This window comes from Hakea prostrata, chromosome 2 (assembly GCF_041222555.1).
Source record: "Hakea prostrata isolate BN-2017 chromosome 2, UWA_Hpros_2, whole genome shotgun sequence".
NCBI classification, from domain to species: domain Eukaryota; kingdom Viridiplantae; phylum Streptophyta; class Magnoliopsida; order Proteales; family Proteaceae; genus Hakea; species Hakea prostrata.
In genome coordinates, this window is record NC_142601.1 from 2,960,174 (window position 1) to 2,987,244 (window position 27,071).

Genomic DNA, 27,071 nt, shown 5'->3' on the forward strand with positions numbered 1-27,071 from the left:
AAAGGATTATGAAGCTTGGATACATGAATGCCCCAACCTGAAAAAGCATCTCCAAACTGCAGTATTTCAGGTAATTTGATAGCCAATTCAGTGAAGTGAATAGGCATTGTTGACACCTACAGCAAGCTCTGGACTCAATAACTCATTATTTATGACGGAAAGCACATGCTGAGTCACATGTACAGACTAAAGTACAGAAACTCAGGACGGTAATATTTTGCTTCAGGCTTTTCAAAATCCATTAGCAAAAGAGGCATTCATCAATAAAGAGATTGAGATAGTCAAATAAGTCACTTCAAATAGATTAAGAACTGACATGGTAATAGTTTCAGAGCTCTGCTTATTTTTCTATCAGCAGTAACATTTCATTTCATTGGGAAAGAAGGATAGTTACAGTTTGTAATATATCCAAAACACACCACCAAAAACTGCAAACAGAAAATTGTTATCAAGAAGCAAGCAATCCCTCCTGAAGATATAATCATCCCTATTTAACCCAAAATGTTTCTTACAGGTGAACGACAAGTCAACACTTGTCAAAATCATTGAAGTTTGAATCCTTTCTTGAAATATTATCATTCCTGTTTAAGCCAATAAATTTCTTACACGAGAACAGCCAGTCAGTACTTGTCAAAATCATTACAAACTCTACGGAGTACTTCACATCATCTTCAAAAATCTCTCCTACAGAGGCACAGGCCACAAACCACGGCCTATGGCAACATTTTTATGCCCAAAAAAAAAAAAAAACAATATTTGCCAAGTGAACATGAGAATTCATTTGGCAAAGGCTACTACATATGTCACCTTCATTTAATTAAGTCTAGGAAAGTTATCTTACGTTTTTAACTACAACTTTTGATCTTATGAACAGATAATTCTATATAGTCAGCACAGAAAAGACAAGAGACCCATAAATGATTTATTCCTTCAAATCCTAGGATTAACTTCATTCTGTCAAAAAGCACTGAAGGATGATCTCATATTTTTGATGGCGTTGGCAAAATAAAGCCCCAATAAATCTATGAAGGACATTTACGGATGAGATGAACTACTCAATTATATATGTTGGTCAGAGTAAATTGTGTATCAAATCTTGAATCAAACTCCATGGAAAGAATACCAAGAGTAATAAGTTTGTCTGATATTTATGTATTAACAACAATAACAATAACAACAACAACAACAACAACAACACAAACAATCCTTATCCCAACTAAATGGTGTATGATACATGGATCATTGCCTTCCAATCAACTCTATTTGAGGCCATACTAGATAGAAGGCCTAAGCCAGACATATCTTTTCTAACCACTTCTCCAAAGGTTATTTTAGGTCTATCCCTAGCGCCTCTAGTTCCTTCTATATGGATTAAATCACTTCTTCATAGAGGGGTATTTATAGGCCTCAGTTGAACATGGCTGTGCCACCTAATTTACAAGAGCTACTCCTAAAGCAAATCTAATATGATCATTCCTAACCTTATCCTTCCTAGTTGTACCACTCATCTATCTTAGCATCCTCATTTTTGCTACATTGAGTTTATCTATATAATATTTCTTAATTGCCCAACACTCTATATCTAGTGGCGGAACCAGGATTCAACATTTGGGGGGGGGGGCATAGTGACATTTTTACCCATTGCTTTTACCTTTAAAAGTTTTCCCAATATGGGTTTGGGGGGGCGGGCAAGTGCTGATATTTCACACTAGAAGAGGGTTCAAAGACGAAAAATAGCAACAAAAAAAACCCAAAATAGGCTTATTTTAATAATTTTTTCACACAATTTTTTTTTTGGGGGGGGGGGGGGGGAGCCCAAGTGTAGGTCCGCCTCTGTCTTTGTCTGCACCATACACCATAGCTAGTCATACAACAGTCCTATAGATTTCCTTTGGACATTTAAAGGAATACATTCATCACCACCATACACCATAGCTAGTCATACAATGGTCCTATAGATTTTCCTTTGGACATTTAAAGGAATACATTCATCACACAAAACCCAGGATGCACCCCTCCACTTTATTCATCCTATTTTAATTCTCTGAAACATCATCATGTATATTAACTTCTTTATTTATGATTGATACAAAATAACTACTTTGTGGAGTCTCCTTCTCATCATTTGTCCAATTACGACCAAAGTCACATATTAGATATTGCGTCTTCATTCTACTTAGTTTAAAGCTTTTGGTTCCAAAGTTGCTCTCTATGATTCTAAGATGGTATTAATCCTTGCTTGTGACACGTCTACCAAAACAATATCATCAGTAAAAAGCATACACCAAGGAGCCTTGTCTTGTGTGTCTTTGGTTAAATCATGTGAAGTGCAAATAAATATGGGCTTGATGTTGATCTTCAATGAAGCCCAAATATAGTTGGTAATTCACCATGTTGTCCCTCCCACTATTCTCACACTTGTCATTGAACCATCATACAAATCTTTAACCATGTCCACATATTTCCCTGCAACATTTGTCCTTTGGTCCTTGCCAAATTAACACTTTGGGGACTCCATCATAAGCTTTTCTAGGCCAATAAAGACCATATGGAGATCTTCCTTACATTCTCCATACCTTTTCAAATAACTTCCATTGTAAATCTTCGCGGCATGAAACCAAATGGGTTCTCTGTAATACTGTTTTTTTTTAATCTCAAATGGGATTCAAGTACTCTCTCTCTCTCTCTTAATTTTATAGTATAACTCATCAGTTTAATGCCTCTAGTTTTTATATCTTTTTATTTTTGTAAATTGGGATCTTTATGCTTCCCCTACATTCATCTAGCACCTTCCTTGTGCTTATAAACTCGATAAACAACTTGATTAGCCAAGCTAGCCCACAGGTTCCTAAGCTCTTCCATACTTCTATTGGGATTTCATTAGGACATTGTGCCTTGCCTATTTTACTTCGGACATCATAATTCTCTATATATATGTTTGAAAATTAGTGCCATGGCAAATAGTGTAACGTTCCAAGTGACAAATACTTGAAGTATAGAAGCTAAGGGGCGAGGTAAAAGGTCGAGATAGCAAGAGTTGAATGGTAATCAACTAGAATGGGGGTCAATACACCAAAAGGGGAGAGAGAAGGCGTGAAGCCGAATAGATAGGCCATCGGCCTTGGAACCTCTTGAAGAGCCATTCACAATAAGATAGAATGCAATAGAAAGAAAGACAGGGAACGGGTTACCAACTCCTAAGATCCTTTAGTAAGTTGGAGAATAACTTCCCAGCCCCTCATCACGTACTAGCATTTTAGCATCTTCACTTCTAATACATTTAACATTGTGGAGATCTCTACTCTTATTGTCTCTTATTTCAGCTATCTTATAAATAGTTTCCCCCCCCCCTTCCTTTATCCGTAGCTTATTAAGTAGATTTTTATATTTTTTCTCCCTTGCTTTTCCTATAATTTCTTAGCTTCTTTTCTAGCCAACTTATACCTTTCTAGGTCAGTAGGTCCTTCGCCATATTTGATAACTAGCTTTCTTATTCTTACTGACCACTTGAAGTCTTGAACCTTACCATCCCACCACCAAGTCTATATAGGAATGGTGTTTTTTCCTTTCAATTCACCAATGACATCTTTATCCACCTTACTAATATACACAGCCATCTCATTCCACATCATATTAATGGCCTCTTGAAATTCCCACTTTCCTTATTTGACTACTTCATTAGTGAAATACTTCATTTGATCTCTTTTTAAGCTCCACCACCTTATCCTAGGGTAGATAACCTTACACCTTTTATGAGTTTATGGAGCAAGACAGACGACATAGAAGACTAGTAGTCTATGTTGGGCGGTTAAGTTTTCCCCTTATATGACTTCGCAATCTGTACACAACAATCTATTAAACCTTCTAGTTAGGAATAAATCGATTTGGCTTCTATGCATAAAGGTAATCAAATGCTTCTCTCTCTTTTAAGTATTTATGATAGACAATATGAAAGCAACAACAAAGTCCAAAACTGAGATCCCTTCCTCATTCCTCTATTGAAAGCCATATTCTCCATATACACTTTCATAGCCTCTTTGATCTTTCCCAATATGTACATTTTGATCACCCCCTATAATAATAATTTCTCTTTGACAAATTCCTTTAACTAATCCATCCATTTGTTCCCAAATCATAACTCACTACTTCATCCAATCCTATTTGAGGTTACATTTATGATTGCTTTCTCCATCACAAGCTTTATAAATTAACCATGTGGCTTAATCTTTTAACATCCACCAGATCGTTCTATAAATCTATATCCACTATTATACACACTCCACTTTTATTATTTTTATCCCAAGTGAACCAAAGTTTAATGTCATGCAACTCCATATAGTACTGACAACGTTTGAAGCACACATCAGACAATACAAAGCGACTATGTAGTTTCTCAAGGATGTACAGTGATAGTACCCTATTATATTTGGTTTCAAGTACAATAAAATGGTAAACCCACATACAAATAAGAAGTTAAATTCCAACCTAAATTAGCCTCAAGGACAAGACGAATGGTCACAGCATGAGACCAGAAGATTCCTAAAGCAGCAACAAGATGAGACTCAACTCTTCCATGGTCTTTCATACTCTCTTCTTTGTTTTGAGCTGCAGAAGAAGAGACATGTTAGAGATAGTTTTTTATTAGTAACAGTAATATCTGCAATTCAATTCTCATACTGGTTCTTCACTGGATAATGAACTCTAGTGGATGAAGATTTTTGGAAGAGATCTCCAAAATTGAAATAAAAAAAAAGACTACGAGTATTTTTTCTGAAAATTTTGCCGTCATCCTATTGTTCCTAAATGTGTCTCTTCAATGATTTGAAGCACCATAATGTGACAACAGAGGCAATTAATAAGGGATCCCCTAACTTCAATTGAAATTGATTGGGCAATTTAAGGGCACCTTCTAAATTGCAAACTTTTATTCATCCTTTAGTTCACAAATTTTTTATTGACAATTTAAATATTTTTCTCAATGTCTATAGGTTTCTATAACGCATAAAAATGGAAAACTTACGACCCGATCAATACAATACAGTTATTTATACTCAAATCAATTAAAATTTGTTTCTTCTCCACGAGGATTATTGTGCAAAGATATCCATAATAATTAGCATGATACATTTTATTTGTGATTAAATATGCCTATCCACAAAAGGACTGCTCTAAAATCTGCAAAGTCCAACAGTATTAAACCTTGGAAGGGGTACTGGTGAGATCCATCACTACTTCGAGTTCTCACTTGGTTGGTCACCACAACAGGAATTCGTGAAAACTCTGCAAGTGACCTAGAAATGTAATTTAAAAAAAAGAAGTTACAATCAAAATGAAAAAGGCAGTCATTAAGGTAAAAAGGTTACAAGAAATAATCAAAAGGTCCTCATAATGTTTCTTACTTGATAGAAGAAATGTGCCAACCCAATGAATGTTGTCTGGATGCTCCAAAGTCCCTCTCATTTTCCCTGATCATAATATTAAGATGCATCATTCCTTGAATAACATGACGAGGAGGAGTAAAATGTATTATATATCCCTGTTTTCATACATTGCCAGTGACAATGGTATAAGAAGCATGATACTAAGAAGCCAAACACAACATTTTGACAGAAACATTTGTTGATACAATAACAGAATTTTGTTGCACAAATAAATGCTAAATGGTGTTTAGCTATGTAAAATTGCAGCACAACCACCTTAGATAGACCATCCCCACCCCCCACCCCCACGGAAAAAAGGGGTGGGAAATACAACCTCTCATAAAAAATTAAAAAAAAAAAATAAAAAAAAAAAAAAAAACTGACTACTATGCTAAAATCTATCTTCCTCTTACTCCAGGATTTCAGGCCATAATCAGAATCAAATTCAACAGAGACAGATGCAATCAAATTTGCGAGTAAATATTTTGATTATTTTTAGTTGGAAAACACAATGCTGTATTTTTCTCGGAATCTTCACGTCAGACAACATATGTGGGGTAACCTGAGAGGGCAGACCTTGTTGGAACAGAAAGGTTGCTCCATTGAATCAGGAAACAGCCTCTCTGTCAAGCGGGTTAGGCTGTTTCTGTTATGACCCTCTCCAGACCCCATAATGGCAAAAGCCTCGTGCACTAGGTAAGCCTTCTATATATAGAGTAAACATGATTGCTTCATTTGCTATACATAATATTCTTTTATGCGCACCTAGTGAGAGAGTAAGCTGAAATTTTCATTAAAGAATGTTTAAACCAGAGAATTTTATACTCTATGATCGTGAAGGTAAAACTTTGAGGTTGAAAACTATTGCTGTTGAAAGAAACGATTGTAGTAGAATGGCTTATTGATCCATGATCTCAAGCCCTTTATTTATAATAAAGTGGAAAGTAGACTATTACAAGGAATAGAAGTTTACATGAATGCAAACTCTAATTTAACTCCTATACAAACTCTTATTAGACTCCTAATAGAATCCAACAGTATTTGTTAAGACTTAAGAGCGCACCATGGGTCTACAATGTTTATGTACCACATGGGTACATCAATTTATAATAAAGTGGAAAGTAGACTATTACAAGGAATAGAAGTTTACATGAATGCAAACTCTAATTTAACTCCTATACAAACTCTTATTAGACTCCTAATAGAATCCAACACTCCCCCTCAAGTTCAGGCATGGATATCACACATGTCCAACTTGACCAAAAAAGTATAAAACATCCGGTCGTGTAAACATCTGCAATTTGATCTTCAAATTTATAGATTACGTCTGCCTTATAGACTTCCATTTGATTTGTCCTCATCTTTACTGCAACTTTATGTCTCCAAGGAAGAACGCCCAAGTAAAAAAGTAGAATCTTCAAATGTTGAGAAGACTAAATTTCTGCACAAATCTGAGGGAAAATATATTTTTGGGGTAACAATAGCTAGGGTAAAACAGCCAAAGTGAAAATTTTGATTATTTGTAGCAATGTTAGATCTTTAAAGGGAAAGTTTGCCAAGGGACAATCTCCAAAGGTAGGGGAAAATTTGTCAAGATAAGTGACAATCTCCAAAGGTAATAGAGATCAAGTTCTGCAAAGGTCAAACGACAAGTCTTTTGCAAGGTTAGATCTCCGAAGGGAAGATGTCAAGTTAAGGGGCAAATCTCCAGGGTTAACAGAGATCAAATTCTGCACAGTCAAAAAGATAGCTCTATAGCAATGTTAGATCTCCAAAGTGGAAGATTGCGAAGGTAAGGGACAAACTTTCAAAGGTAACAAAGATCAAATTCTACATAAGGAAGTCTACATGAAAGGCTTTGAATTGTAGACATCTTCAATCTCCCCCACCCGTAGCGTTACACGTGGGAAGATAATAACAAAGGAAATTCCAATGGGGAAACTTGGAAAGGAAGAAATTGTAATGGTAAGATAAAAGTATCAGGAAAACAAATCTAGAGAAAATGACAAAATTTGAAAGGGGGTTGACCGAGCCTACGGTGCCTCTAATGAAGGTCTGATATTACCGAATGGACCGGATTAGAAGATGTAGTCAAAGCAGAAGTAGATCCTCCAATCGGCTTGAGCAAATAAAGTCCATTTACCACGACCAATCTCCTTCCCCAGATCCTGAAGTAGCTAGGTAGGAGTTGGTAGGGGTAGTAGAGGAAGCAATGGTCGAGGCTGTACCGCGGCAGAGAAGACGCAGATACGTCGCAGAGTAGCGAACTCCTCCCCGTGAAAAACCAACGTCCGCAGAGGGTGTGGTGGAAACTGTCTCAGAAAGATTAGTCTTTGGTTTTCCCTGTCTTTGTGCTCCTTTTTGCTCAAACTCAGCAGGCTTCCCATGCAGTTTCCAGCAATTTTCCTTGGTATGATATGGTTTGTGACAGTGCTCACACTTGACAATCTCCTTAGCCGGATCAAATTTAGTGCGAATAGACTGTAAAACTGATTTCTCCATAATAGGAGTATGAAGCATGACTAATCGACGACTTTCCTCACACCGAACAAGAGCATAAGACTGCTAAAGTGCAGAAAGGGAGAATGACTTAAGACTTGCACTCGATCCGATCGTACTCCACGTTCAAACCCCGCCGAAGAAGTCATATACTCGAATCTTATCAATGTACTTCTTATATGTCGCCACATCATCCTGGATTAGTGGGTTGATAATCCCCATAATGATCCAACTCTTGCCAAAGAGATCGCAACTCAGCATAATAGTGGGCCACAGTTAGTTCCTTTTGGGTAGTCTCATGAAGCTTCTTTCGTAGCTCATAAACCTGTGCATCATTCCCAAATTGTCCATATGTTTCAAGAGTAGCCTTCCGATTTGGGGCTGCAGATTTAAGTAATAGGTAACCCGGACAATATTTGGATGCATGAAATTCAAAAGGAATGACATAATAAGAGAGTCGTTTGATATCCATTTATCTCAAAGTAAACACCGCGGTAGTGGGTTTGATAGTAGTGCCCATAATGTATCCAACTAGTCCTCTTCAATACAATAGTCGGGAGCAGATCGAGACCGGATCAAGTAATTTGTGCCGTCAAATCTTCCCGAAAGAGAATGAAAAGTGGAAAAATATTCGGATCCAGTGGGGAGGCATGAGTATCATCAATAGTTGTCATGTTGACAAAATTATCCCATAGTTCTTCGCCTTCACCCTTTCAAGTAACGAAACGTTGCGGGAATGCAATAGCCAAACAACTCGTAATTTTTCTCCTTCTTTTTTTTTTTTTTTGCGCTTGGTCGCTTAACTAGAGAAAAAAAATCTGGTCTGGTCTACTGGTTTTTGGCTAATAGAACCGGAGACAAAAAAGGAAAAATATGGTTTGTCTATTTTGGATAATGAACCAAGAACTGAACCAAACCAAGCTAAAAACCCGAACCAGAGGTTGAACCCAAAAAACCAACCAAATAAAATAACCAACGATATCTTCTTCCTCACACGCTCACACCTGAAAAAATTGAAGACTTACCTGGTTCGATGGCAGAGGCAATGGTATTGAAAAAATTAGGAGCTTCAACAGTGTGCGATGTGATTTCTCTTCTAATCAAAAGAAGTAGCAAGCAGCAGCGAAACAGTAGGAAGCAGTCCGTGAATCGGTTCTTGTTCTTCTTCTTTCCCCTTTTTTTTTTTTTTTTCTTGGCCTTCCCTAATCGAACCTATGTAGTGCAGCGGAACAAAGAACAAAGAGAGAAAAAAGGACGGAACTGCCAGAAAAGAAGAAAGAAAAGAAGGTCGATGGGTTAGAACCAGCAGTGATGGTTCTTCTCTTCTTCGATATTTTTTTCTTCTTGTGGTTTTCTTGAAACAGAAAAGATAGTGCGTGAAGAACGAGAAGGGAAAAAAAAAAAAACCCAATCGAATTTGCAGCAGTAATGAAGACGAAAAAAGATAGTGCAGAGAAAAAAAAAAAAAAAAAAAGGAAAGAGAAGAAAAAGATCCTAATCGAATTTAGGCTCTGATACCATGTTGAAAGGAATGATTGTAGTAGAATGGCTTATTGATCCATGATCTCAAGCCCTTTATTTATAATAAAATGGAAAGTAGACTATTACAAGGAATAGAAGTTTACATGAATGCAAACTCTAATTTAACTCCAATAAAAACTCTTATTAGACTCTTAATAGAATCCAACTGTATTTGTTTAAGACTTAAGAGCGCACCATGGGTCTACAATGTTTATGTACCACATGGGTACATCAATTTATAATAAAGTGGAAAGTAGACTATTACAAGGAATAGAAGTTTACATGAATGCAAACTCTAATTTAACTCCTATACAAACTCTTATTAGACTCCTAATAGAATCCAACAATTGCCATAGTCAATATTACTTCTTCAGAGTAGTCCTTGGGGATTTTGATATGAAATTATTCTAAAATCACAAGATTGACTGCAATAGATAATATTTTTGCTGTCTTCCTAGAGGCTTTATTCACCAAACATTGACAAACCGAAATCATGCCATTGCTTTTCTTGACATTGTTAACCAATCCAATACAAAGCATAGTTGTAAGAAAACGTGATACACGGCAGGGAGGCATTCCTTTCAGGCTTCCATCTTCAGAATTTTTCTTTTTGCATCTTGATCTGGTAAATATAAAGTGAGGGACTGAATCAATGATGCAGATAAGTCACCAAAGTGACCAAATTGTTAGAAATAAGATCTGGGTAAGGTTACTGTGACAAATAGCAGTTACGAACTAGAGAGGCACAGCTCATTTGCAGCTCTCCCTCCCACAATTCATATTGAAAAAGTGTGCCCGTGGGGAGTCAGAAAACAGTAGTAGAAACCTTCAAAAAAGCAAGGAACATAAAAGTAGAAACTGCTAAAAGTGGAAAAAGGAAATATAACACAAAGAACAAAATTATTGTCCATGAGTTACCATTCATGTGAACAGTGCTTTAAGCCCTTAATCAATAACATTTGACACCCCCCCCCCCCAAGTGGGGGCTTAAGTTGTATTGTAATAACAATTCAGATACTAACAACCAGATCAAGCTTGAGCATAAGGAACAAGAACAATCACCAGATAACATTGAAAGAGAACTTCACCCAAGAGATAATCATCAACAACTTCAGTAAATAATTGTTAGGCATTTGACCAATGTCCTAAAAGCTCTGAAGTTGATGGAACATGTTAAATCAAGCCCTTTAACCTATCCTATACTAAGCTGGACCAATCTAGTGCCCACATACCAAGTGGGCCCTATTAGGTACATAGCATACCATCATACTTCCATAGTCATCATTCTAGTGGAAACGGAGCTCTATCAAGCAACAGCTCAAACAATTGGAAGTTGGGATGGGCAATATGGTGATTCCCACAAGATAATAAATTTAAGGAGATGATAAGTTCCATTAGAAGTGAGGCTCCAGCTGGAGTCAAGTTCAGAGAGCTCATTAGCAAGAAAGCTTTCACCTTTAGCCGCTTGAGCAACAAAAACAAAATGAGGAGACCGGTAGGTCGCATGGCTTAAGTCTTCCACGCTTTCTTTGCTTGGATTCAATTCCACTGCGGATGTGAGCCCCATTGGCTTTCAGAGGTGTCCCCCACTTGATAAGACACATGGTTTTAGAAGGAGAAGAAAGAGTAGAGCAAAGAAAGGAAAATCTGAGGGGGAAGATTAGCAAACGTGAGCGCCTCATGCCACGGAAGTCTTCACACTAATAGTATTGCTGATAGGTACAGCTCTCTCGCATGAATAAATAAGTGCACCCCCCCCCCCCCAACCTTGACCTAATCGTACTAATCATAACTAGATGATCGTATTGATCAATTAGGTAGCTGTGTGGACCTGGAATGCGGCAAGTATTCATGGGAGAAGTGAAAGCTGCACAAAAATGTTTTCTTTCTCTTCTTGCAGTACTTGCAGTCCGCACAAACCTTTTCTCGCAATTCTTTGCCCTTGGTTGTCTTGTTCTTTCTTTTTTCTTATTAGCCGACATGACTCCTCTTTGAGAAGAGTTAGCAATTGTTAGGAGTCTTGAGCAAAGGAGTTCCCAAAAAGGAAGTCCAAGCGGTCTAACGGTGACCATACACCTGTGCAAGACTTTCCCCGCCATTTCCTTCATGCATCTGTCTGTTCTATCTGTCTGGTAGGTTACTGAGTGAATTGCCTCTCACTCCATATAAGTACCAACCTAAAGATTGAACACTTGGCAAAGCTCTGCCTGATAGGAAGAAGTTCTGCTATTCACTTGACACAAAACCAATCAGGGAAAGGAACATCTAAAAAACTTTAGAGGTGATACTGATTGCATCCCTTGCGAGAAACCTGCACAGCCGTCTTAAGCAAATGAACCCATGGATAAAATAAGTAGGCCTTCCTTGCAGACTGATCCTCTGCCTATGTAAGGCATTCGGAAACCTAAGCTCGTGTAATATCGGGATAGAGAGAATGGACTTGATTCAGCTTTGCCCACGAGCCATCTGATAAGAATCAGGGCAAGAATTTCCTTGTCCAGTAGGAAGTAGGGAGACCCCCCTAGCTCTCCTTGACTGTACATACGTTGCCTTCCATTGTCTTAGCGAAAATTTCAGCGTACTCCTGCGCGCTAGGAAGCCTCTAGGTAAGGAGAAAGCCAATCTCCTTTGAAACCCGTCAATCCATCTTTAAGGGAGAGTGGGAAGATCTAGTCCAGGTAGGTTTCAATATGAAGGCGAACAACAGAATTGCACAACACTTAAATAAGATGCAATTCGCATGTGAATGAACGTCCACAATCATAAAATGTGGATTAAATCCTTTCATTTTGTTGAGAAAAATCGATTGTGGTAGAATGGCTTGAATGGATCAGTGTGATCATAAGCCCTCTATTTATAATAAAGAGGAAAGAAGACTATTACATAAATACCCTTACTTAAGTAACAAAAATAGAAAACTACATGAACTAAACTCTTAGAATTGAACTCATAATAGAACTCAACTAACACTCCCCCCTCAAGTTAAGGCATAGATATTAGTCATGCACAACTTGGCTACAATAGGAAGGAAATCTCCTTCCTTCAAACCCTTAGTGAAAATATTTGACACTTGGTCTCCGGACCTCACAAAAGGCAAGCATATGATCCCTTGTTCAAGCTTTCCTTTGACAAAAAACCTGTCAATTTCAATGTGCTTAGTTCGATTATGTTGCACAGGATTATCGGCATTTGCCAATACTAATGGCAGCCTAATTGTCACAATATAGCATTATAGGGTTTGGGACTTGGACTCGAATATCTTTTAGCAGCTCTTTCAACCATAGTAGCTCACAAACTCCATGAACCATAGCTCTATATTTAGCTTCTATACTAGATAAAGCTACCACATTCTGTTTCTTACTCCTCCAAGTAATTAGATTACCTCCAACAAAGGTACAGTAACATAAAATTGACTTCCTGTCAAGAGACCCAGCCCAATCTACATCAGTGTAAGCTTCTACCCTTAGATTATCAGTGGGTGACAAAGTATTCCTTTTCCAGGAGTTCCCTTCAAGTACTACATTATTCTAGTAACAACCTTCACATGGGTTGAACATGGATCATGCATGAGCTGGCTTACTATTCCTACGACATAAGTAATGTCTGGCCTAGTGTAGGATAAGCAAATAAGCTTCCCTACCAGTCTTTGATATCTTCTTTTGTCCTCTCCCTCTTTCTCTTTAAGTTTAGATCCAACCTCAATAGGGGTATCAACTGCTTTACACCATAACATTCCCACTTCTAATAATAAATTTAGAACATACTTCCTCTGGGATAGGTATATACCCTTTTTTAATCGAGCCACCTCAATTTCTAAGAAGTACTGTAACTTCCATAGATCTTCAATCTCAAACTCTTTGCTAAGAAAGTCCTTCAATCTTTGTATTTCCTCACCATTATTCCCTATGATGACAATATCATCCACATAAATAAGAAGTGTGATATTGCTAACTGACTTCTTGACAAACAATGTGTAACCAACATTACTTTTTTTATTGGTCACTGCCTTTTGGAGGCGTCCAAACTAGCATCTGGGAGACTGTTTCAACCTATAAATTGACTTCTTCAACTGACAAACTTTTCCTGCAGTATTGTCATAAAAAAAAACCATGTGGGGTCTCTATATAGACTTCCTCCTCAAACTCTCCATGCAAAAAGGCATTCTTTACATCTAGTTGGTGCAGGTTCCAATCTTTGATCACAATCATATATAACATAACTCTGATAGTGTTTAGTTTCACAACAGGGGCAAAACTCTTTTGATACTCAATCCCATAGGTTTGGATAAACCCATTTGGAACTAGTTTAGCCTTCAACCTGTTGATCGATCCATCAATATTCTGTTTAACTACAAACACCCATTTACAGCCATGGGTTTTTTTCCTGGAGGAAGTGTAACCAGCTCCTAAATATCATTTTTCTTCATTGCCTATATTTCCTCTACCATAGCTACCTTCCATCTCTTATCAGCATAGGCTTCCTACCAACTTCTAAGAACATAAACAAATGATAGAGAGGATATAAAAGCGTGGTGAGAGTCAGACAAAGAGTTTCAACACAAGAACATACTTCGTTATGGGTTGCTAAGTACAAGATCTAACTACTTTTATAATAGCAATAGGAATCTCAGAAGAAGATACCTCAGGGGGAATAGTAGAATATGATTATGGAGCAAGAGATTGAAGTGGTAACATGTCATCTTTCTTCACCTGCTTTGGCCAATTGTAATTCTTCTTTTGATAAGTTTGCATCTCCTTATTCTAATCAAACTTGTTTTGAAAGACCTCAATAGTGTGCCTCATAGGAGTGGTCTCCCCCTGACCAAGTTCTTCACATGGTTCAAAAAACGGAGGGGGAGAATTAAAATCCTTTGGTAACTGGCCGAAGTCTACCCAGGTCAAACTCTTCCTGAGCTCTTAAGTTGTGTTGTGGAGGTGTGTGGAGTTTATGTGTGTGGTATGAAGGTCCAGAGTTGGAAAGAACACCTCTCCTCTAGAACTCTCCCCTTGGAGAGGTGTATAGTAAGGGTAAGATTCATTAAAAATTACATCCATAGACATAATAGTTTTTCTGGAAGAAGGATGATAACATTTGTACCCTTTTTGAGTAGTAGAATACCCTAGAAATATGCAACGTAGGCTGGGGAGCTAGCTTACTTTGGTGGGTTGTGATTCTAGCATAACACACACAACAAAAAACCTTTAGGGGAATAAAAAAGGAAAAGTCTCCTCGGAGAATTTCATTAGGACATTTAAAATCAAGTATCCTACTAGGCGTCCTATTCAAAAGGTAAGAGGCAATGAGTATGGCATCACTTCAGTATTCGTCAAGGACACTTATAGCAATCATAATAGAACGAGCTATCTCTAATAGATGCCGGTTCTTCCTTTCAGCAACCCCATTCTAGCAACCATATCAACACAATTAGTTTGGTGTATTATGCCAACATTAGAAAGATATTTCTGAAATTCACCATTAATATACTCCGTGCCATTGTCACTAAGAAGGATCTTCACAGTGACATTGAACTAAGTTTTAGTTATATGATGAAAATCACAAAAACATCAGAAAACCTCATTTTTTTCGTTTTAAAGGATAAATCCACGTAGAATGAGAGTGACAATCAATAAAAGTAACAAAGTATCTATGGCCAACAATAATAGACACACATCAACATGGTCCCCAGACATCAATATGAATTAACACAAAAGAAATAAGTTTCTATTATGAAGAGAAGGTAAATAACTAGAACAAGTCTGCTTCACAAAAATGCAGGCTTCAGAAAAAAATCTTCATTATTACAAAACAAACTAAATCAGGAAATACTTTCTTAAGAGTTCCTAGAGGGGGTGACCGAGCCTACGATGTCATTGATGAATGTCTGACATTACCGAATGGACCTAATAAGAAGATGCAGCCAAAGCAAAAGTAGATCCTCCAATTGGCTCCAACAAATAAAGTCCATTGTCTAGTTTACCATGTCCAATCTACTTCCTCGTTACCAGATTTTGGAAGACACAGTAGGATGGAAAAAATGTCACTTTACAATTTAAGTCATGGGTAAGACTACTGATAGAAAGTAAATTAGTAGAGAAGGAAATACATGCAAAACTTTAGACAAAGAAAATGATGGAGAATGCTGAATGGTCCCTTTTCTAGCAAAATAAGAGCCATCAACAATTCGAACTTTTATCTTTTCCTGAAGTCGGAGAATAATGTAAGAAAAAGGAGGATGAACTTTTCATATGATCTGTAGCGATTGTATCAATGATCTAATGAGTAGAAACCTACAAAATATAGAAGCCTGTAAAAATTTTACTAGAAGTAGCAAGGTAGGAGGTGGTATGGGCAATAAAGGAAGTAGTGGTAGAGGCTACACTAATAATAGAAGACTGCAAAATATGTCGCAGAGTAGTTAATTCCTCCTGTGAAAAACCAATGTCTACAGAGGATGTTATAGGAATAGTCTTAGAAAGGTTAGCCTTCGATTTTCCCCTTCTTTGTGCCCTTTTGTGTTCACAATTAGTAGGCTTCTCATGGAGCTTCCAACAATTGGCCTTGGTATGAATGGTTTGTGACAGTGTTCACACTTGACAATTTCCTTGGTCGAATCAAATTTGGTGCTAACAGATTGTAGGGTTGATTTCTCCACAATGGGAGCATGAAACATGGTTAACCGACAACTTTTCTCACATTGAACAAGGGCATAAGACTGCTCTAGTGTGGTGAAGGGAGAACAACTCAATACTTGTGTCCTGAACTAATCATATTCCACATTCAAGCCAACCAAAAAGTCATATACCCAAATCTTATCAACATGCTTCCTATAAGTAGCCATATCATCTGAATTAGTGAGGCGATAATTCCCATAATGATCCAACTCCAGCCAAAGAGATTGCAATTTAGCATAATACTGGGCTTTGGGTAGTTTCATGAAGCTTCTTCTGTAGCTCATAAACCTGTGCATATCCCCCAATTGTCCATATGTTTCTGTAGTAGCCTTCTAGATTTGGGTTGCAATATTGAGTAATACGTATCTAAGGACAATATTTGGATGCATGAAATTCAAAAGGAGACATGATAAGGGAGTCAATTCAAGATCCATTTATCTTGAGAAACACATGTGGTGGTAGGTTTGATAGAGGTGCCTATAGTGTGTCCAACAAGTCCTCTTCCAACAATAATGAGGTATGCAAATCAAGACCATATCAAATAATTTGTTCTATCAAATCTTACTGAAAGAGAAGGAAAAGTGGGGTAATGTTCAGAACCAGTGGGAGCAGCATTACCACCAGTGGTTGCCATGTCAAAATACTGTCAGCAGTTCTTCAGTCTTCACCCTTTCAAAACAACTGAAACGTTGCAGAATGGAATAGTTGGACCACCCAAACAAATCTAGGGAGTAATAGGATTCTAAGGGTTCATAGGGTACGTGACATCATCAGCCCTTCTTTTTTTTTTTTTTTTTCTTCTTTTTTTTTGAGTGGTAAGGTAGAATGCAAAAAATAGAAACTGAAGGGCCAATGTGTTACTATAGGTTAAAAGAGGGGCTTATAAGGCCCAAAAAAAAAAAATCTTCATAGGACGCATGATTCAATCGGTCAGGTCTAGGTTTATAAAAACACCTCTCTTCCTCCTTCGACTGCGTTCTTTTTCCTTCGGGTGGTGGTTCTAGCGATAAGGAGATGATGGAGAAGGCGATGGAGGTTCTGGTTGGCTTTCTGCAGGCAAGTGGTGGTTCTGGTTGGTTTTCAGGCAGTGATAGTCTAGTGATAAGCATAGTTGTCAAGGTGTCGCCCGCTTAATCGTCGCCTCGGCCTCTGGGCTCCTTTGGAGCGCCTTAAATTGGCGTCGCCTTATTTTTAGGCAATAAGGCGTCCGCTTTTTTTTCTTTCTTTTTTAAATCACGAGAAAGATGCCTAATTGAAGGCATATATTGAAATACTTATTAGATTCCGATTGTAAAGTATCTATTGTTTAAACCTATATGCATATGTATAATGACGCTACATGTGATCAAATGTTAAAATAAAAATAAAAACAAACAAAATTGAAAGAGATTAAGTTCTTGACTCAAGTCTCACACTCTCACTCTTACTCTAATCCCTAATCTCTTTCTCTCTTCCTCTCTTCTTCTCTTCCATTCCCGCAGTGACACTCCGACCAAGCGTGGTCAATGACAAGCAACTTCTTCTCTTCCTTTTTTCTTGCGACTTTTTATTTAGGACCTATTATGTGTGGTTTGTAGTATGTTGGATGACTTGAGGTAGTCTGATATTAGTTTTTTTATTATATAAGATATGATAGATATAGAGTGAATGAGATGTACACTAAAAATTTCACTTAAAACGCCTCAACCGCCTCAAAAGCGCCTCGGAGGGCGCCTCGTCGACTCATCGCCTTAATTAGCCTAAACCGCCTTGCATCGCCTCGTCGCCGTGACAACTATGGTGATAAGGAGATGATGGAGGAGGCGATGGTGGTTCGGTTGGCTATCTACAGGCAGCCGGCAATAGATTTTAGAGTAGTTGTAGAGATGTTGGGTTGCAGCGGCAGTGGTCTTCATCAATGAGAGAGAGAGAGAGAGAGAGAGAGAGAGAGAGAGAGAGAGAGAGAGAGAGAGAGGTGAGATGTAGAGAGAGAGAGAGAGAGAGAGAGAGAGAGAGAGAGAGAGAGAGAGAGAGAGATGTATTGCAGTGGTGGTGGATGTAGGTCTTCGTCAAGAGATCGGCGAGATGTTCTTCTTTTCCCCTTCTTTCCTTTTTGTTCTTCTTTTGTTTCTTCCCTAATTGATTTTTGGCTTTGATGCCATGTTGAGAAAAATTGATTGTGGTAGAATGGCTTGAATGGATCAATGTGATCCCAAGCCCTCTATTTATAATTAAGTGGAAAGAAGACTATTACATAAATACCCTTACTTGGGTAACAAAAAATAGAAAACTACATGAACTAAAACTCCTAGAATTGAACTCCTAATAGAACTCAATCAACACATTTAGTGCTCACTCTGGTACACTCTGGATGTAAAGATCGTAAACAAGGATTTCATACAGCTAGACTGATCTTCAAGAGAAGACTCATAACTCTAGCCTCATTTTTTGCCAGTGGGGTCATAATCAAGCATTTTTATGATAGACAGATGTCCTGTATCCAAATCTTCATCCATAGCAAAAGGAGAATCTGCTGAAGAAAGAGAGGCATCCAAAGAAGCAAGGGTGAGCCAAAATCATGCATTCTATAATGGCATAAAAATCAAACTATAAGGGCTTTTGGGCTTAGCACACAAACAAAGACAGGACCTGTATATTCAACCAAAAAGAAAACGACAGGACCCATTTCTGTTTCCGGCTAGTCTTTTTTTTTTTTGGAATCAGAGAAGCAGCCAAAGGGGCACACATTTGCATCTGAAAAGCCGTGCAGTCTGACCTTCCCCTTGCTTTTGGTTAGGGAAAGGCTCTCAACTCACCATCTCAATTTAAATCCAAAGAAAAGTATACCATATTGGATGAAGAAAAAGCAGGCAGATAAAATAAATAGAAGCAAATGAACCGAGATAACCAGGGGGCAGGAAATCAAAAGATTCGCCCACAGCATCAAGAAAGGGCTGCTTTCCCAGGAAATGCAGATAGGGCATAATCCAAAAGAGGGGGCAAAGCAAAGGAATTCATGTAAAAATCCCAGATAGGAAGTTAAAAAAGATCTGCTGAAAGATCAACTGAAGCAGAAGAAGATGAGTTCAAGTACGAAAGACCTACCTTTCTTATTCGAGGATTCCATAGTCGCTAGGTGTTCTAGGCAGAATCAAATGTTATGAAAAGGGCAATCTCAAGCCTTAACTTAAAGGCAGGCTTCTTACATACTAATTGGCTAGGCTTCCTCTTATACTGTTAAAAAGAACATTGTATATTATCGTGTCTCTATCTTCTTCACACGTGTGTGTATATATATATACACACACACATATGAAGAAGATAGATCAGATCCACTTGCCAAATGAATTAAGCTAAACTTCAAATAAAGTAAACAAAGGGGCTTCTAGCCGCATTTCCTGAGACAGGCATTTGATAAATCCAATCAAAAGGGGAACTGAAAGATGGAAGGGGGATCCCAAACTAAGCTTTACCAATTGCATAAGACAGAAGAGCCTCCTAACCAAGTCAATGCCCATCTTGTTAGATCTAGAACGCGCGTTAAAGCAGCTTCTGACTGAAATAGAAGTCGAAGTCGTGCTCTTTTCTTTGTGTAAAAGCCCTTTTCAACCTGTACTGTACCTAATTTCCCTCATAAACTACTTCGAAGTTTCCATCTTTTGCTACTTACCTGCAATAAGAGTTGTCAACCTAGTTTAGCTCTAAGAAGGGGAAAAAAGTTGGCTTTTTCTTGCTATACTGTATAAGATAATTAAGAAAAGTTGAGAATTGAAAGTAGGTGATAAGTACGGGTGGAAATGTATCATCTGTCTTTTTCTTTTTTTTAATTCTAAATAGTGTATGTGTGCAGCATTCTCTATTAAATTCAAGCTTACGCTGAACTTCTACCAACCCAACCCCAGCTCCACCTCCATCGGGAGACTTCCCATGCTTTTCATAGGATACCTGAATCAGGCTATTTTGGTCCATGCTCATTTTGGAAATCACCTAGTTTTTATTTTGGAATAAAAAAATAAAAAATGGAGTGCATACATTCAAGCATAGTTGTCAAGGGACTGCTTAGTTGTCCAGGCTGATTTGTAGGAGCCTCGATAGCTACTGCCTTATTGTAGGGTGCCCTACACTGGTTTAATTGGTATCAGACCAGGTTATGGCACTTATTTATACCAAATATTATTTAGATTTTTTATTTATTTAAGGATTATTCATAGATAAGAAAATGTCCCCTATTTCAAGCAAAAATCCGAAAGGATAAAAATTCAAACCAAATTATGATGTATTTAAGTTAGGAAGGGGGGGGGGGGGAGGATGTACACTTAGACCGGCATAAGCACCTCAACACTGCCTTCGCTGGCAACTTACCACCTAAGCACTTTACTGCCCAAACACACCTTGAATTGCCTTGGTGCCATGCCAACTATGCTTCAAGGATGCAAGAAAAACTACCTCCTAGAAAGGAAAACATAACACTCAATACAACCTAACAGGAAGAGAAGTAAAAATTAAATAAAAAAAATAGAACCATAATATTTTCAAAATTATCAACTTGACGACTTATTCATATTTAACATATGGGATGGGTTCTTTAAGGATTTTTCAATTTTCTCATGGACCTGGGTCAATAGGCCTTACAGCATCAAGGTCTCTGTTTTGTGTGAGGCTAAATGCTGGTTTTAAAACACTCCCTCATCTCAATCACAAGGGATTCTTTATGCAGCTCAACTAAGCATCATCACAACTAAATGGGATCAGCTCCACAGCCTCCACCAGTGAGAGCCATACTTGCAATTCACAATACCAAACATTCAATATAAATATAAATAAATCATATCACCCAGTCTATTTCAATAGTGAATGTTTTAGAGTGCCAGATATATCTACCCTGAAACAAGGGCAGCCATGCTGTCAATGATGAGCAATTTCACCTGATGTTGGAGGATTGACAATTTGATTTGCTGCAAACTGGCAGAAATAAAAAGTCAATCATTAACAAGCCTTTTCCTTCAGATACTCAATAAAGCATGCAATAGCTATTAGAACAGGAACTAGAAACTGGTTTGAAGAATTGTTGAATAAGGCTTTTTGCCAATTATCCAAGTTTTGGAGAAAGGTACCATACTATGTATCCAACAAAAAATACTTTCACTTGAAACTATTAATACTTCATAATATAACAAAGTGTTTCAAAAATATAATAAATGAAAGACCATGAAAATACAAACATTTGATCTCACATCAAATGGGGGATAAAAGGAAAATTGCACAATCAATATTGCCATGCCATGCCATGCAGTTGGACTTCTTGAGCAGGCAGCTCAGACTTCCTAGTTCTGAACTTAGTTTCCAAATTGATGCAAGAGAGAAATCATTAAATGAGATAAGTTCAGATGTCCATGAATAACTGTTTTGAATAGATTGTAACCCACCATTTATTGAGACAAATCTACATTTACTCAACTAATGCAAACCTGTGTCCAAAGACTCATTTTAGATTTGCGATAAGCCCACCAAACTGCCTAAGCAGGTCAACGTGTAATAGTAGGGGCAATCTGTTAAAGTGTTTCTACAGATATTTTCAGGACATGCCTAACATCTTGTAACTAGACATAGTGTTGTTTAACTTTTTACCTTTTACCTTCCTTAGCTGTCTTATATTAGCATAGAGAGGGAAAGTATGTTGTCTCTTTCTTGTAAATCATACTTTGACAACTTGCTCTTGGGGTCAGTCTCGCCATCACAAAACAGAAAGATGACTCCAGATCTCGATGAGCCCGTTGATTTTTTTCCCTCGAGGCTTCATCTCAAAGGGTATCAGGGATCATTTCGGACTGAAACTTGCTGTCCAGCGTATTAAGGGTCTTATAAACACACTAACACCCCACATTTGAAAAGAAAATGTAAATGCGACATTCACTTTGAAGGCCAAGTTGGAAACCACTACGCTGAATTGAAACCCTAAAATGGCCTATTGTACACAACATTGCATAAATACATCATATACTCATATAATAATTCTTAGAAAACAAGCTTTAAACAATCAAAATAGCAGTTGAACTTGAACAAAGAAAAGAGAGAAGAAGAAGAAGAGAAGAGAGATGAAGAACTAGTAGAAAAGACCTGTGATTCTTAGCTAAAGAGTCTAGAATCACAGAGCACTTTTATTTATAGCTTCTAATGAATCTAATACAACTTGAGAGACAAGTAATTGTCCTCTAGAAGAAGGAAACAAAATATTACAGCTTTAGTAACTTCCTAACTCCTAAAATATAAAGTTCTGAAAATAGAAACTACCACCAAAATAGAAACTATACTTTCTAAAAAACTCCCAAAACTTATGTAGCAAGATTCCCACATTAGAAATAGAAAATATAATCAAAACAACAGCAAAATACGGTTCACGTGAACAGTAACGTGAACAGTAAACTCCAAATTTACGTATACTTTAACACTCCCCCTCAAGCTGGAGCATACAGATCTCCCATGCCCAGCTTGCAATAGATAGACTGAAAACTTGGTCTGAACAGAGCTTTGGTGAACAAATCAGCTAGTTGGTCAGTAGAGCTCACAAAAGGAGTTGCTATAAGCTTCTTCTTCACTGCATCACGCACAAAATGACAATCTACCTCTATATGCTTTGTTCTCTCATGGAACACTAGATTACTAGCAATGTAAGTGGCTGCCTGATTAGCACAAAACATTTTCATAGGGTAGAAACTGGAAATCCTATTTCCTCTAACAATGAACGAAGCCACATCAATTCAGCAGTGGTGTGGGCCATAGCCCTATACTCAGCTTCAGCACTAGATCAAGCAATGGTGGACTGTTTCTTACTCTTCCAAGTCACAAGATTTCCACCAAGAAAAGTACAATAACCTGTGGTTGACTGGCAATCAATGACGGATCCAGCCCAATCTGCATCAGAAAAGGCAACCAAGTCCATACTCCGATTTGGTCGATAGATGAGCCCTTTTCCGGGCGCACTCTTGAGGTACCGAAGCACTCTCATCGCTGCATCCCAATGAGCCTTCCTAAGAGACTGCATAAACTGACTCAACACACCAACAGAATAAGAAATATCAGGACGAGTAACAGTAAGATAAATAAGTTTCCCAATAAGACTCCCGTAACGATGGACATCATCTAACAAGTCACCATCATCACGTCCTAACTTCAACTGAGGATCCATGGGAATGTCACTAGGTTTAGAAGCAAGCATGCCAGTCTCAGTCAAAAGATCTAACACATACTTTCTTTGTGAGTCTGTGACAAACTTACTCCTTTTTTACTGCGGATCACTTCAATCCCCAAGAAATATTATAGATCACCTAAATCTTTGGTTTGGAAAGATTTTTGTAAGTGTGCCTTAACTGTATGGATGGCATCAACATCATTGCCTGAAAGGACAATATCATCAACATAAACTGCCATAATGACAACATAATCACCCCGCCGTCTAACAAACATAGAGTGATCGAATAACACCGTGCAAAACCAAAAGACTCCATAGTCTTGCTAAATTTCTCAAACCAAGCCCGTGGAGACCGATTGAGTCCATAAATCGCTTTATGAAGCCTGCGAAACACGAACACTGGCCCTCCCCCCGAGCAACATACCCTGAGGTTGCTCCATGTAAACTTCTTCATGAAGATCACCATATAAGAATGCATTTTTTATGTCAAGCTGAAAAAGAGTCCAATCATAATTCACAGCCAAAGATATCAAGACACGGACAGAATTAAGTCTTGCCACAGGAGAAAAAGTCTCAAAATAATCTACACCATATGTTTGTGTATAGCCGTTAGCCACCAAGTGGGCCTTAAGCCTTTCAACCGTACCATCGTAATGGTACTTAATTGTATACACCCACCGACAAATGGACCACATCTTTCCCCAGGAGGTAAGTTGACTAAGGACCATGTATGACGAGAATGTAAAGCATCCATTTCCACATCCATAGCGGCTTTCCAGCCAGGAATTTTGAGAGCTTCGGTATGATGGGTTGGAATATGAACGGCAGACATAGACAAAGCAAGGCAACGAAAGCTAGGAGGGAGATGAGAGGTAGAAACAAAATTGGAAACAGGATAAACAATGTTAGAGTGTAAAGTGCAAGTACGAGTACCTTTCCTTAAAGCAATTGGTAAGTCATCTGAAGGCAGAGTGGGATCTCCACTAGAAGAATCCGCCAGTGGAGAGGATGAAGAAGGAACATCCGTAGGGCCAGCTTCAGGCTCCACTAAAGGAGAGCCGCTAATATTGTTAGGAGGAACTCTACTATCCACAATATGTTCTGGCAACTTATGTCTTCGCTGATAAACCTGTAGAGGAACATTGCTAGTGCTCTCCAAAAAACACTGTTCACGTGAACAGTAACGTGAACAGTAAACTCCAAATTTACGTATACTTTAACAATAATGTTCGAAGTTCACACAAGTCTTACACAATACACATGTTCATAGTTCAAATGATAATCCCATCATCACAACTGACCATCCATTCATAAGTGAAGCAAAGTTGAAGCAAGCAAAGGTAAGTGTTCTGGTGTGAAAACTCTTTGTCTCAAAGAGATTGAGTAGAGATATCTCGACTTGATTGAGTTCATAGTATAAAATTTGATCGAAACATGTCAAATTTCGGTTGAAATTTCGCATTTTGAAAAGGTCAAAACGAAACATGGGGACACCGAAATGAAATAACAACTTTTAATTGGCACTTGCGAAATTTCGTCGAAACTTGGTCTAAACCTGGGTCAACCAGTTCAACCAGGTTTTTTCACTCAGTCATGAATTTCGATCAACACTCTGCATTTTGCAGAGCTTCAATAGAACCCAGGCAAAACCCCAAGTTTCGACAATTTGTTTCCCCTATGATTTTAGCTTTGTGAGCCCAATTCAGGTGATTTTTTAACCATTTCCTTCCCTTCTTTGGTGATTTTGACAGTTCTTGGTGGCCATTTCATGGTTTTTTGCAAGGTAACATAAATTTCCCAAATTTTTTATTTTTTTCTTTGTTTCATCCTCAAATGATGTTGGATTCTTTTGAATTTAATATATGTTGTCTCTACTCTCTAGTAGTTAGATCTACAAATGTATGTTGTTAGATTTAATTTTTGAACTGTGCTAGTATTTCTTTATTTTTCTGATGTTAAAAATTACCTGCAAAATTATATTTTTCAAAATTAACTTATATATACATAATGTATTGGCTTTGTTTTGATGTATGATGGTGTCCAAATTAATCTTAGGTTGTTTCATTTTGGTTTCATGTATTTAATAATTACTAATAATTAATATTTAATTATAAAAAATATCTTTAATTAGCAAAGAAATCGCAAAGTTTGGGAATACCGTAGGTTATAAGTAATGTGTGTTTAGGCTAAAAATTAGTTACTTTGTATTTGAAGTTTTGAACTAAGAAGTTATATATTGAATGTTTTGTTTATAGTGTATTTGTCAGAAACCTCTTAACATATCCTATGACTTCGAATGACAACATTGATTTTTTAGCAAAATGCATGTGCCAATGTGCTATTTATTCTTTAATTAGCCTATATAGAGAGTCCCACCCTAAAATACCTTGAAACACCCGTCGAAACTTGATGTTGAAACTTGCAGGAAAGAAGTACTAAGTTTCCCCGAAATTTTAGTCGAGACCACCAAAGTCTCAGTTTTTCGGAGTTCGAAACTCAGGTTTTGATCGAAACCTGGACTATGATTGAGTTAAAGACCTTTTAAATCCTAGATTGGATCAAGTTGGTATGCAGTCTCAGTCAAACCAAACTCTCGACCTGACTGAGATCTCAGTCTACTTCAGCTGTCATTTGTATCACCTTCATCTCGTCTCGCTCATGGAACAAAATTTGACCAAAATTAACGAAATTTCTATCTAAATGTCTGCACTTTTCTAAAGAAAAAAGAAATACAAGGATAGGCACACGAAATGTACCATATCGTATCGTATCGACCGAAATATATCGGTCGATACGATATGATATTTTGACCGAAACAGTATCGAGCCGAAACAACACAATGGTAAGTTATAAAATGTCCATTTTCGAGTTGTTTTTCGACCAATCGTCATTTTCGGCCATTTTTAGCAATATCACCCTTATAGTTTCGACCCTATTTGAATTTTTTATTTTTTTATTTCTCTTGTTTTCATCCCTCTTTTCACCTAATTTCTACAACTCCATTTCATTCAAACCGTAGATTTACTCCTCCATTTATGCATTTTCTCAAATCTTGCAAGGTGAGTAACCGACTTCCACATTTTTTATTTTTTGTTTTGTTTGTGCCTTAAATCTTCTTGGATTGCTTCCAAATTTAAGTATGTTTACTTCAAAGTGTTGACATATGAATTTGTAGTGTCAAAATTAATTTTTTATTCTTCCTACTATTTTTTTATTTTTCTGTTATTAAAAATTATTTTGTAAATTATGTATATTGCTAAAGATGTATATGTATAGTAGATGTATGAGCTTCAAATTAATGTATGTGAGAGTTGAGACCATATTGCTGTGATTGTGTTGAATCAATTTTTTTTTCTGTTAATTATGTAATTTTACTGTATTTATATATATTTGAATATTATAAAAAAATAATTATTTTCTATTTTAAATTTAAAAGTAGGAGAGTATTAGTGGAAGCATGTATGCAATTTTTGGAGCATGTTGTGGAGCTTTTTAAGATAGATAGTGTGTATTTTATATATTTTTAAATTATTATATATATATATATATATATATATATATATATATATATATATATATAGGAGGCCACTGACAGCTGATAGGAGGAAGAGCGAGTGTAATTACTGCAAGAAACAAATAGGAGGAGGTGGGGCCACTAGACTGAAGGTGCATCTAGCTGGTGGAAACAGGGACGTAGTAGAGTACCAAAAGGTGCCCGTAGAGGTCAAGAAGGCAATGGCCTCATATATTAGTGGGGGAAAGCAAAAGAGGAAAGAGAAGAGAACACAGAGG

General features: G+C 37.5%; 1 protein-coding gene across 1 annotated transcript in view; it reads right to left on the bottom strand.

Moving 5' to 3' along the window:
- Positions 1 to 27,071, bottom strand: part of LOC149023285 (DNA repair protein RAD51 homolog 2-like) — a 49,671-nt gene that overhangs the window by 7,260 nt on the left and 15,340 nt on the right. The window contains exons 7-10 of the mRNA XM_089143843.1: positions 20,972 to 21,052; positions 5,400 to 5,465; positions 5,200 to 5,291; positions 4,486 to 4,605 (exon numbers count right to left, since the gene is read on the bottom strand). Coding sequence (XP_088999969.1) covers positions 4,486 to 4,605; positions 5,200 to 5,291; positions 5,400 to 5,465; positions 20,972 to 21,052 — 359 coding nt within the window. The remainder of the gene's footprint in view (positions 1 to 4,485; positions 4,606 to 5,199; positions 5,292 to 5,399; positions 5,466 to 20,971; positions 21,053 to 27,071) is intronic.